Source organism: Anabrus simplex, chromosome 1 (assembly GCF_040414725.1).
Source record: "Anabrus simplex isolate iqAnaSimp1 chromosome 1, ASM4041472v1, whole genome shotgun sequence".
Taxonomy (NCBI): Eukaryota; Metazoa; Arthropoda; class Insecta; order Orthoptera; family Tettigoniidae; genus Anabrus; species Anabrus simplex.
In genome coordinates, this window is record NC_090265.1 from 188,672,164 (window position 1) to 188,686,918 (window position 14,755).

The 14,755-nt window shown below is 37.0% G+C and overlaps 1 protein-coding gene across 1 annotated transcript in view; it reads right to left on the reverse strand.

The window, feature by feature from the left end:
- LOC136885511 (intermembrane lipid transfer protein Vps13) overlaps positions 1 to 14,755 on the reverse strand; it is a 1,358,975-nt gene that overhangs the window by 254,419 nt on the left and 1,089,801 nt on the right. The window contains exon 48 of the mRNA XM_067158109.2: positions 9,694 to 9,831. Coding sequence (XP_067014210.2) covers positions 9,694 to 9,831 — 138 coding nt within the window. The remainder of the gene's footprint in view (positions 1 to 9,693; positions 9,832 to 14,755) is intronic.

A 14,755-nucleotide genomic window follows, 5' to 3' on the forward strand; every position in this document is an offset into this window, starting at 1 on the left:
AGTTGTTACAGTCAAATAACTTCTAATCTATTGACTGAAGGTACAGTGGCAGACTAAACTATAGGCACAGGGGAACTTCAGGTAGTGTACAGGTGAATATATTGTGACCGTATCGTCACAGTGAATATTGATTTCAATATATATAATTGGGAAAGAAGTAGGCTTGAAGCTTCCTTTGTGAGGATGCTGGTGGTTGCATCATATTGCGCAATCCTTCTCGCCATAGCGGCGCCTAGAGCACGCAGTTGATGGTTGAGAAAACCCCCAAACTGAGCGCGCATCATGAAAGCAGGCGAAGAAGAACACCGTTTTTGACGACCCCGCCTTGAAAACAAATGCCAACTCACAGTAGAACCAATGTGAGGGGGTTATTTCAGAGGTGTTTTCGGCCTAATAACATTTAATTTAGCCAGAAGGCACATATCAGACTAATTAGAAGAATATTGGATGAATGGCAAAATTATAAACCGAGGTAAAAGAATGTCGTCTATGAAAGTGCGTCTAAATGAGATTACGTAAGTGGCTTGGCGTTATAACGCTAACTGGGAAGCCAGATGCCAATGGGGGTTTCCCTCTCCCACTCCGATTTTATGCAGATAAATTCCAACAAAACCACTGATCGTTTCGGGTTCCGCATAACACTGAGTACTTACGATCACTGGGCCACACAATTCGGTGCATAGCTGATCTTCATAAACCTTATGATTCAGGAGATTTCAAAATTAGGGTGGGGATGAGGTCCTCGGAAACACCCCCACTCCGAGTCTGTCCATATATGCACGCACTTCCGAGGGAAGTGATAGAAATGCAGGAACAGGCAAACTAGACAGGATATCATGATAAATACAGTTAGCTAATATCACAGCAATCTGAGGTGATGAACTATTGCAGTGAGAGTACTGTGAATGTCCGTCTTAGCTTATCAAAGTGAAGTAGACTAGCTGATTCTTCCATTGGAATTATTCACACGTAACTTTTGTGTGTCAGAGAAAGGAGAAGGGAAGTATTGACCGTAACGTATGAGGAAGATGTTGTGTGTCTTTATTTTTTATATTCTTGTAGTGTAGTGAATGAATCATAGGTGCATTGAATTTTGGTTGTTTACACTTAATAGATTTTATGTTATGTGTGCTTGTTCATTATTCTGTACTGCTGCTCCTTTACTTTTGTACACCACTGTATTCATATGCTGTTTTCATATTCTTAAATGGGCTTATAAAAAATGTAACAGTACTTTTCTTGTGAGATGATTAATAACATAACAGATAATAATTTCATTTTTAAAATGGAACTATACTAATTAATACAGCTGGCATAAAAGATCAAATTGTTGCAAGTTCAAAGATGCAAGTATTTTCATAACCTGACAATTACTTTTTGAAATAGAGGACTGTATTCATATGCTGATTTCATATTCTTAAATGGGCTTGTAAAAAATGTAACATTACTTTTCTTGTGAGATGACTAATTACATAACAGATAATTTCATTTTAAAAATGGAACTATATTAATTAATACAGCTGGCATAAAAGATCAAATTGTTGCAAGTTCAAAGATGCAAGTATTTTCATAACCTGACAATTACTTTTTGAAATAGAGGTTATCTTTTAACAAGCCACTTGAGGGTCTGAACGGCATCACACAGCATTCAATAGCGCAAGGTTAGGCAATACATTCTAGATGTGTTGACACTGATGTTTGTTGTTACTGGGCAACACAGCGTCGAAGTAGGCAGTCATGAACATGTGTCATAAATGCAATGTGGTGTATCCCTTGTGTTCAAGGCATCTGTAGAGCAAGATAGTTAACCAAATGTGAAAAAAAAATCGAGGGTGAAGTTAGCAAAAGAAATAAGTGTCTGTGCTGTGAAAGAATGCAACAAAAGCTTTATTTTCTCTGATTTGAGAATACAGGATATACAATAAATAGCCTAACCTGAGCTGTACAAGGGAAAACTGGCAGAGCTCCTTTTATGATGTAACAACAAAAGCTTTGTTTAAGTTCCTTTAAAACTATTATTCCTATTTTACCAAAAATATTAATCATGCTCTCCCTAATTTAAACAGCCTGTTCTACAGCTCGAGATCAGACTCCAAAATGGCATGTTGAAACAATAACCTCTAATTCAAAATGAAAGTGTCTGATTTTGATAAAACTTCGATCTTTGAACTCTTAACAATTTCACCTTTTCATGCAGGCTGTATTAATTGGTACAATTCCATTTTAAAAAAATGATGAAGTTTGTATCGATATCTTGGTTATTAATCATATTGTTAGAAAATGGAGCAAAGGTTTTTTAGAGCTCCTTCCTATCATCTGAGAATATGAAAACAGCACATGGATACATTCAATGGATTAAACGTTATCTCGCCATAACAACTTAGGTGACTGACCCTGTATACCATATACCTGGTACTGGGAGCATAGCGTATTGAAATAGGAAGCGAGTGCTCTCTCATAGTTAATAGGTGGCGGTGGCAGACTGCACTAGTATAGCTATGGATGAACAGCACTGCTCACGTTAATACAATAAGCAGACACGGCACTATACAAAACGTACATGAAATAAATTCTCTAAGACTTCCAGTTGTCAGAATGAAAAGTTGTAATTCACCTCTTTGCCTTTATACAGCAAAAGAACATTATCATGGAAATAATTACATATGAGCTTCAAAATATGCATGTAATCAGAAAATGCCCACATTCACCTTTGATGATCTGCCAGGTTTTCAATGGAGCATTTTATTTGGTCATTCTTCCCTGAAATTCCCAAATTCATCCACACCCTTTTATTACACTGACTTACATCACACATAAAACCAATTACTTCCACCCCAGCTTGCTCCAATTGAATTATGACCTGAATTATTATTTTTGACAATAGTTCTCCAGGAGTTGAATCTTTGCTAGCATACACTGCTACAGGCTGGATCCAGTTGTGCAACAAAGGGATAAACATAAATACAAGTGCGTAATTGGCAAGGACGTTCTTTTTGTTGTAGGGAGTTTCATCTCCTAAATCAACAAATCCGTCAACTGTCAGTGTAATTTTATTAAATCTAATGTCTTCTTTCAATTTCACTTCATCAAAGATCACTATAACTAGTCACTTTTTTTTGTCTTGCTTGTTTAAATAAAAATCTTTAATTGCATTCACAGCATTTCCATTACTACCATAGTTATATTTGAACCCTTTGAATAGTTGTCTCAAATGAGTTTCGGTAGGGGTAGGAAGTAACTCATGCTTCAAACAATGTCTGTAACCCTTAGGGGATTTGATTTTCAAAAGCAAACTATCTAATATAAATTCACTAGAATAGCGCACACTTTTCGGGCTGGTGCTACATCTTTTGAGCATTGTGTCCACAATTATTTTTTGTTTCTTGTTAAGGAACTTAAGGCTGTCTTCAGCTTCACTTGACACATTGACTTTATTTGCAATCTGCTTTAATTTAGCTCTGCATGCAACTAATTTCTTTTTGGTTCTTATGCAACTAATTTCTTTTTGGCTCTAATTAAATTCCTACCAAGGTTTTTAACTTGTCTCCTCAAATTTAGAATAATTCTAGAAGCATCAACATTACTATCAGCTACTTTGCAGGGCAAACTGAGACCAGGTTCTTTTATTATCACATTATCGTTACTATTAAGCATTTTAGATGTCGAGGAAGAATTTAATTCATTCATTCTAAGCTACTATTGTTAATATTGTCATTGTCAACATGTTCTTTGTGTAACTTTCATTTTAATGGGGGTTATCAAATTTTCAGGGACTAACTTAAATAGGACGGTAAGTTAGGAAAAACGTGAGGGACAGCTCCTGGCTTTAAGCTCCACCTTATTTTTGGAATTTCAACTTTTTCTCCATTAATAAAAAACGAGTCTACCTTTATAATAAGACTTCCGAAAAATGAAACTCACAAATCCTAGACTTACGCGTAAGCTGCATGTCTTTTCTTGGGATCGCTCTAGTCCAGTGACTATCAGAGAAATGCTCTCATTTTCAGGTGGAGAGAAGAAATGTTTACCTTCACCTAACCTGTAAGCAGATCGACACCCCAGCACAAAGCACGACGGCATTTTTACATTCATCCAAAATATAGTTATTACACTCAAAAATTCACTCCCGCTACAAGTAAAAATGTGTGCACCTAGTATAAACAATGCCATCTGTTCACCCAAAGCAATCGTTGCACTGATGTGGCAAATCTCCGCACTGTAGCCACTAGTTTCTCTATCGCTATAATGGGAAGAGAGTCAAAGTGCTCTCACTTCCTCTTTCTATTCGCTATGCTGGGAGTATCCTTAGTCTCCTACATAGTGGTCTGCAGTAAATAAATGGCTGTACTAGATTAAAAGTAAATTTTCAGATAAGTTTTGTAGGAATTTTGCCTACTTCCGTGGAAGTTGTATATTTTTCAAAGAGTGGATGATTTTAAGAAATTCTAATTTTTATATTGGGGTTAATTTTGTAGAATTTCGCACGGGGGTGGAAGTTCAGGTAATATACCTGATCTATTTAAATTTCACATTAAAGCTTTTCAGTCTGTTGAAACACTAATTATAACACATTTAACACAAAAGCATACGTGTAAAATATAACACATTAATAAACACAGAATTGTTAAGAAGAAAGCTATCTTTGCTCACTGTCGACACAGTTAACATAACTTTAAAGCCTTAGAATTAAGTAAAACCTCACTAATCTGGACTAATTGAAGCTCTAGGTTGCCTGGATTAATAAAAGTCTAGATTAAACAAAATACCTTAAGAAATGAGCCAAGGTACATATTTAAAGAATCTGTTCAGTAAAAAGAACGTGTACAGTAGCACATTTCAAGTGAAGGAAATACAAAGGTTATTCAGTGTACAAGATATAATGCAATAATGTATTAGGCCCTACAAAATACAGGATAACTAGTGGAGTACAGAATTAGAACATGCCAATCAAGGCACATCTTCACTGACCATACTTGACATACTCACTGGTGTGGAGAAACTGCTGATCTTTTGTTGTCTTCCTTTGATATTAATTTTTTTAATAATTAACTCATGTAATGCCTCAAATTTCACAATATGCAGACAAGTTTCCATTGTTGTTATCTTTAACATATTTAATGAAAACGTTTCTATGGTTTTTAATGTCCCTAAGTTTTGACTTTGACTATCACCTGCTTTATCCTGGTCATATTCATCAGTTTCAGAGATTTCTGTAGCGATCACACTTTCAAATGTTCTCCTCCTCTGTTAAAATGTGATAATCTTGATTATCTTGGTCTGCTTCATGTCTTCCAGTGTTGCTGAATTTTGACCACCTTGGTGGAGAGTGTTGCAAATCGAGGATTGTGGCGACATTTAGTAAATTCACAGAGGCTTGCAGACTGAACGGTGAAAGGCATAACAGCCTATAATGATTATGTATGTATGTATGTATGTATGTATGTATGTATGTATGTATGTATGTATTATCCGCACACTTTATCTTGGTGCATTTACACCCTAGTGCTGAATCGGTCGACCTCGGCGATCTTCGAGATTCGTACTGGCAACCTATGAAACACAAACTATGAATCGCTTAAGCATCGTTGTGTGACATCTGGCGTACACTTTACGTACTAGTACTGTTTTTGTTTACACCTCAAAGCCAAAGTATAGAATTCATGCTAGGAACAAGATTCGCATCGAGAAATGTTTTATAATGTTATATAATGTGTATGTGACATAGTTGTTGGCTTAAGATGATAACGGTTTAGAAATTTCATATCGATCGGTCATATTCTCGATTCAATTCAGATCTCATTTTCATTCAGTTGGCAGCACTATCGATACCGGGACAGCTCCCTCCTTACTCCTCACCGCCGTACACAAATGCACCAAGATAAAGTGTGCGGATGGTATGTATGTATGTATGTATGTATGTATGTATGTATGTATGTATGTATGTATGTATGTATGTATGTATGTATGTATGTATGTATGGTGTAGAGTGTTGTGAAAATTTTCTGTTTCCAATCCAGCCATATCTGGTTCAATCTCTTCATTTATTCAACGCTTCTTCAATGGGTCAATCAATGTTGATGGTTTTATATCACTGACAGCAGATGTGAAACTGAAAATCAAGAAGCTGAAACTGTAATCTTTGAGATTCTATAACATCTTATGCTCTCTTCTATCTTCTTCTTCTTCTTCTGCAGCTGGTTCTTTGACTTCCCAAAGTTCATTTAAAAGCTTCTTTTTGTATTGATGCTCAGCTGTACAGATGACGCCTTGGTCCATAGTTGTGTTCGTAGTAAAAAACATGCACCTGATCTTTTTATCATCAGACAGCTGTTCAACTTGTGGATGTGCAGGGCAATTGTCCAGTAAACCTTGGGCCTTCACTTTATCGTCAGGAATTTTCAAAACTTCTGTTTGATACCTTCTGATTTCTGGCACTGCCTTTTTTGTGAAACCGATCCATTGGAATATCTGAAGCGAATTATGCACTTTGAGTTGTAGCAGTGAACTGGTAATATGTCCATAATATTTTTTATTACACGTGGTTTTGTTACTTTTGCCTACAGTCACAGATTTCAACATGTGACTTCCATCAGCACAGCGCATATTAATGTAGAAATATCTTTACTGATCTTCCTATCAGGCGATTTCTTTTTTTTTTTCCTCAGCCTTAGATGCTTGGGTACCAAAGCTCTCTATTATACCCTGTCTTGTCATAATTGCACAGCTGCAAAGGCTGTATATTTTCAGGTTTTAAAATGTCATTTTTTACCCCCTGAATAGTTCAACAGCTTCATCATCAGCACTGAGACTTTCACCACATATATTTTTATTTGTTATGTTGTGACACCTTCTGAACCTAAACAGACATGCCAAACTGGCTTTATAGTTGTTTAACTGTTTAGCTAATCTTTCCACTGCAGCCTGTATTTCAACCCCTTGAACAGCCCATTCAGAAGAATGGAGCAGACAACACCATTTGTAAATTGCATCATCCAAGGATTGATATGGAGGGATCTGCATTCTTTTTATAACACTTTCTTCCTTCTCTACATAAAACTTCAGGAGAAAGTTCCTTATAATTGCTTGGCAATCCCGTACTGCACACAAATGCTTGACACAGGCGCTTCCTTTTCAAGTTTCTCTATGAAGCGTAGTTCATTGTTAAGAGAGAGAGACATATGCTTATGCTTTTTACCTTGACAAGGTTTACTTAATGACATCACTGTATGTTTCTGTAGACCTACTAAACACAGACACAAGCATTTTCTAAAAATGACAATGTATTGTAATGTACAGTAACACGAAATACTCTGAAGTGTAATCACATATGAAGGGTATCAGGCGACCGACTAATTGAGACTGATGGGAGGCAGTACGAGTGTAGGTTGTCATGTACATATGCACGCACAACAACAGAGTGGACTTGGGAAGGTCAACAAACTGCCACTAGCTGAGACACAAACTGCGTAGTTTATAACATTGCACTTGTAACTCACCTTTATATTGTAATTGCATTTATGTTTATTATTAAATATTAAATAATACACAACAGCAGCCACAGACCCATGCGATGTATGATGGCTTGCAGTCTGATGATAGGCCAAGCCTTGTGATTGTGCAACAACGCCGGAGAAGAGAACACACTCGAATAGGAACAATCAATGTACTGAGTTTGACTGGGATGGAGAGAAGGAAAATATCAATCCTAGGACTGAGTGAAACTAAATGGAAAGGTAAAGGGAAGAAAGAGTTGAGGAAAAACTATACCCTCTACTGGAATGGTAACAACAGAGAGATGAGAAATGGAGTAGGATTTATATTGTGTAAAGAGTTAGAAGGTATTACAAAGATCCAGTACATCAATGAGAGGATTATAAAGGCAACAGTTCACCTTGGGAAAGAGAAGCTGACACTGGTGCAAGTGTATGCCCCTCAGACGGGTTGCAGTCAAGATGAAAAGAACAAGTTTCTCTAAGACCTAGAACTGACCATCAGTGAAGAGAGGGCAATCATCATCAGGGACCTCAACGCACATGTCAGGACAGACAGGAATGGCTATGAGAAGGTGATGGGACCACATGGCTATGAGAGAAGGAATTCAGAAGAGGAACATCTCCTAGACTTCTGCATAAGAAACTGTTTGGTAGTAAAAAACAGTTGGTTCAACAAAAGAATCAGTCACAAGATTACCCGTTACAGCTGGGATGGAAAGTGCAAGACGGTCATTGACTATGTCATTACAGATAAAGAAAGAAGAACACTTGTGACTGATGTCAAGGTGATTCCAAGTGAGAACCTCAATAGCGACCACCAGTTATTAGTAGCAGATCTGAAAGACATTAATGTACCAAAGACAACAACCACGGAATTACCTAAGGTGTGGGAACTACAACAGATTGGAAAAACGACTGACTATCAGGACCATATATAAGAGAACAACTGCCTACAGAAGAAGTGGAGAGTGGTGAGGTAGGGTGGAAAAAAAAACACCACCTTGATAAAAGAAGGAATAGAGGTTTGCAGGAAGACAAGTATGAGAGTAAGGGAAAAAGAGACACCCTGGTGGAATGAAAGAGTAAGATCCTCAATAAAGGAAATGAACATAGCACAAAAAGAATGAGATAGAGAGAAATCCAAGTCATAACAGGTAAGGGACAAAGGAAAGATCAGAGACCTCGAGCAAGTTTACCAGGACAAGAAATTGAGATTTAAAAGAGAAGTAGAAGAGGAGAAGATAAAGTGCTGGGAGAAATTTACACAAAAACTGAAGGAAGACAGTAGAGACAATGTAGCTTGAATAATATGCACTAGTTGTGATGTTGGCATTATGTTTCTATAACAAAATCTATGTTAAAATCACTGCAAAGTATTACTTCTATGCTGCTATTCTACTAAATATGTAAGGAAGAAATTCTACTACATATATAAGGATCAGCATGTGGTGAGCAACACACAGTTAACAATTACTCTTTCACCATAAAGTAGTTTAAATTCTACTGAAGGTAGTTACAATTCTAATCCAGAATTATGCCCTTAAAGATCCTTTCTTCCATTGCATTCAGTTCCTGATTTTGCTAAAATTCACATTACTCCAAGCTCATTATCAACCCGGCTGTATCTCCTGGCCATAAGAGAACATTAAATATTAATGAATTCGAGCTCATTGGTACTACACCAATATCTGCTTTAACATATGAACATAATAACCCACATTGAATTTACCTGCAATTTCAAAATATTATTTTAAAGGCACTGAATGCTCTGATAAATGAAATGTTTACTTCAACTCTCTAGATCATTATTTTAAGTCTGAACCTGCATTCTGAACTGAGATATTATATGGTCCACAATCCAGTTTACGTTCCCTGCACTAGGTAATCCCAGGGCAGTCTTCTTTGCCTTCTCCTAATCTTTATAGGAAATAATGTTATAAATTAACCTGTTTACAGAACAAGCCCATTCAACTCCACGCCAAGCCTATTATGAGATGTTTGGTTTAATTTACTGATGTCTCGCAGTGTAACATTTCTCAAATGACTACATATCTTTCAGAATTTTTCAACCTTACTGCTCTATTAATGATAGACCAAGAGCTAAATCATATCTATGATGAATGTTTATTACTATTATTATATTTGTATGGGTCAGCTTACCGAGTCTTTTTGGGAACACAAACATAATATGAATACACACCTTGAACCATGGATCAGCTGGTCTGTCTGCTTCCTGACATTCAATACCAAACTTAGTATTGTTGATAAGCACATAGTACGGAGTAAAGGTCACTTGCTTTATCAAGGTGGCACGCATCAAATGCACATGCACTCCAATCTGAATATTAAGAAAATAAATGTAATTTTAACACCTTTATATAGAAAAATCTCTTAAAAGACCTTTTTAAATGAAAGAAACACTTTCAAATTTATACACTTAATGCCAAAATTCTGCAAAAAAATCTGTAACATCATTATACTAAAGATAAAAGAATCCTTAGAGAAAGTGATACAAATTACAAATTTCTTCAATGTTTTCAAATAAATACATACAATGACTTCAACATGTGAATTTGTCTGTGAATTGTGTATAAAATATCACTTGACAGCATACCTTATGTGATGCATATATACACATACAACTGTAATTTCCCAGTTACACACCAGGCATATGCTGGGGATGTACCTCAATTGAGAGCAAGGATGCTTCTTTCCCACTCCTAGCCCTTTCCTATCCCATCGTCACCATAAGACCTATAATAGGATATTTTTCCACAATCCAGGAAAGACTCTACTCTGTATCCCAGAGAGTGGGAAAGAGAACTGGAGGAACAGAAACAAACTGTTGCTTATGCTGAAATACATATTCTCTCATATAAAAATATGTACAAATTTATTCCATGAAGTTATGCATCTTCTGGTTTAGTGCATACAGTATTTTATTTTACTATGTATATGTACATTATGCATTATGAAGGGCATTTGGAAAGAGAAACAACAAACTTGCAAACAATAAATTTAATACTGGTTCTGTATTGACTTACAATTCTTAAATATTAATTCCTAAAAGGATTTGTATTTATGGCCCCACCTTTTCAATACAACTTGACTAAACACTAAAAATTAGTGTTGAATTTAGTCATACAAGAAATTACAGAACGTGTCTCAGCCCCTATTAGGCCATCTTCAGCTAGTTTTAAACAATTGAAAAGAATCTTCATAACTACACAAATATAAAAAATATAATAGAAATGATGATTGATGAGAAAACATGTATCCTTAAAATAAATAAAAAACTCTTCGAGTGTCTTAAAACAACATGCAATAAGCTATGCAAAAGCAAAAGAAACACAATAAAAATACAAAGTAGGTAATATGGACCTTGAACATAAAACTGTTTATTTTGCAGCAGATCATTACCATGTACAGACACCTCGGGCCCAGATGTATACTTGAGCAGGACGAGACATACTCTGCACCAAAGACTCCAACTTGTTTTGGGGCAGATTATCTCACACTTGGATAGCAGATTCAGTCAGTTGCTGAATATTACAGGAGGATTAGGATAGTGGGCTATTGCTCCCTTCAGAATATGCCATCCACTCCATTCACTATATTTCACGTGTCTCAAGGAAATGATTGACCACTCTGGCTTAATGACCATGAACATTAACATTCACTAGTGTGGAAGCAAATCCTGTAACTACAGGTTAGAGGATGTTGTCATGTATACCAGACCAGTCCTGTTACCCGGAGAGGCATATGTTGACCAAACAAGGTTCCACCCCAAAACATGACTGAACTGAACGTACAGGGGACGTAGACAATGTTGTGAGATGGACAGCAAATAACAGTATGATGATAAAGATGAATGCGCATAGAGGCGCGCGGCTGTGAGCTTGCATCCGGGAGATAGTAGGTTCGAATCCCACTATCGGCAGCCATGAAAATGGTTTTCCGTGGTTTCCCATTTTCACACCAGGCAAATGCTGGGGCTGTACCTTAATTAAGGCCACGGCCGCTTCCTTCCAACTCCTAGGCCTTTCCTATCCCATCGTCGCCATAAGACCTATCTGTGTCGGCGCGACGTAAAGCCCCTAGCAAAAAAAAATGATAAAGATGAAAAGTCACGCTGTAACTTTCACCAAGAGGAAAAGTCCTCTCAGTTTTAATTACTATACTGAAGGGGGTGATAGTACCTAATGGAGAACACTGCAAGTATCTAGGTGTTTATATAAGGAATGATCTTCATTGGGGTAATCATAATAACACAGTTGTTAAGAAAGGTTACAGATCTCTTCACATGGTTATGGGAGTATTTAGAGGTTGTGGTAAGGATGTAAAGGAGAGGGTGAATAAGTCTCTGGTAAAACCGCACTTAGAGTATGGCTCCAGTGTATAGGATCCTCACCAGGACTACTTGATATGAGAACTGGGAAAAATTAAAAGGAAGCAACACGGTTTGTTCTGGGTGATTTCTGACAAAGGAGTAGTGTGATGAAAATGTTGCAAACTTTGGGCTGGGAAGACTTGGGAGTAAGGAAACGAAATGCTCGACTATGTCATATGTTACAAGTTATAAATCTCATAGTTATGAGCCTACTGAAAATTGCTATGTATGAGTAAGTACAATTTGAGGATCAACCTGTTCAATAGACAAAAATAATACATTGATTGTCTCATTATCCTTTTATTCACTGAACATGTTTCATCCAATATTTGGATATCATCAGCCGCTACCCAATGACTAAGATTAAAATTGAAACTAAATTAAAACACAGGTTTGTAAGGAGTACTTGTGATGCTTAAGCGATCCTGTCAAGTATAAAATGAATAAAACATTAAAGTCAATAAAACCTAAACCTACGACTTCTTCTTTGTAACAGTTCTTATAAAAGTACACTAATATAAAATGGGGCTTAAAATATATTTAGAAAAGAGGACATCTCAAGCTGTTGTTAATAAAACAGACCATGTATATCCTTATGAACGTATCTCTGTGTATATATGGTACAAATAGTTTTTCAAGTCCCCTTTATATTGTTTCCTCCCCGCAGCTGACTCAAGTGCCGTCGTCTGCCTTGCTAAGGCGGCGGGATAATTTTTTTAACATTAAAAAGGTGTTATCATTGAAAAAGGATTCAGTTTTTAAAATATATTCTGATCTGATTGGTGATTGATTGATGTTTGTTGTTTAAAGAGGCCTAACATCAAGGTCATCGGCCCCTAATGATACGAAATGAGATAACAAATTAAACGAGGTCATCGGCCCCTAATGATATGAAATGAGATGAAATGAGATAACAAATTACAGGTCCAATGAGACGAAATGAGATAACAAATTAAAAGTCCAAAATCCTCAACTGACCAGAATTCAAAGCATGAGGACGAAGAATAAATGGATGGATTGATATGAAGTTAAAACAATCAGTAGATCTGACCCACAGTGCCTCACATGCACAGAAGCTGGCACAAAACAATAGTAGCATGGACCAAGGGACTGCTTCTATAGAACGATGCTGAATCGATTAGAATATGCTCATTCTCGAAATGGGTCCAAAATCCAGATCACTGGCCCTCATAATGGTATTTATCACTAGAAAAGTAGAACCATGGTATTTCCCATGTTGCGGTACTAATCAAGAGTAGCGTAGGCTCGCGGTTTTCCATACATCATGGTACGACTCAAAGGAAACGAAATTTGCACATGTATTACAGACCTAATGTGTTTTGCACATTGCGGCGCCCTTGACAGGCAATGCAAACCTATGGTGTTCATTACCTAAGTGTACTAACCACAGGGACTCGTACTATCTCGTGGTGTTCCTCATGTAGTGGGTACTAATCATAGGCAAGCCAGAACCATGAGTTTTTTTCATCCCATGGTGTCGCTCATATAGTGCTACTGATCACAGGTACTGTAAAGGCTGTCGTGCCCATGCTTGCTACCAATCACAAATCTATTTGGTACCCAACATAGAGGTACTATGCGCAAGTAAAGGCAACCCATGGTGTTCCCTGCGTGGTGGTACTAATCACAAATAGTTTCATGGTTCTAATGTGATCATCCCTTGGTCGCCCCTTTTAGTCGCCTCTTATGACAGGCAGAGGATACCGTGGGTGTATTCTTCGTCTGCGTCCCCCACCCAGAGGGGGTTAAAAATATATATTCTTCTTTTTCCATTATTATGGTGACATTAATTTTATTGGCTTTGGTAATAAAAGGTTATTGTCTGTAATGTTTTGTTTCAGACTGGACAATTGAATATATGAGTTCTGACTGGAATGTGTTCAACATATTTAAAAGCATTTTTTTAGTTTTTTCTTTATTTCAAATCTCATTTCATCTTGTTTATCAGTAAGGAGGAGCGAGATTGCTTGTTCTATTTCTGCTAGGTTGTTAATTGTGTCTTTATGGTTAAATGAAGGCCAATTGTGTTTTGGTCCTCTGTTCAGTATTGCATGTTCCGCTTCATCAAGAAAGACATTTGAAAGGTTTTTAAGTAACTCCTCCTACCTAACCGCCTCCCTTCCTCTCCTCTCCCCTCCCCTCCAGACACAAGATGCCAGTCTTGTGTATTTCACTCCTAAGTTTCAGAGAGTGCTGAGCAGCAGCACACATACATTTTCTTACACGACACTACTGGTCCGCACATGGAAACCACACATTCCACAACATACAATGAATCCTGTTTTCAATATATTAACTAGAATGTTCCTTCTTATGACTATTCGATAAATATTTGAAGATCCTGTACTGGACTTCTACTACCAAGAAGAATAATCATCAATTACCATTTCAATCCCGTATTGACTAACATTTAAGATAGTCTCAATACTACACCAAGACCTATTCTGAAAGAAAAAAAAAGTGAAGATTGAGCCAACAATTTGTACAATGCTTTAATGTCATTTTCATAAATATTTTTCAATAAGTTCTCATCAGAGACCTAACAGACATGTACTTTTAAGTATATCAATATTGTATTGTTGTTGTTTGAGTCATCAGTCCATAGGCTGGTTTGATGCAGCCCTCCATGCCACCCTATCCTTGCTAACCTTTTCATTTCTACGTAACTACTGCATCCTACATCTGCTCTAATCTGCTTGTCATATTCATACCTTGGTCTACCCCTACAATTCTTACCACCTACACATCCTTCAAAAACCAACCGAACAAGTCCTGGGTGTCTTAAGATGTGTCCTATCATTCTCTCTCTTCTTCTCATCAAATTTAGCCAAATCAATCTCCTCTCGACAAT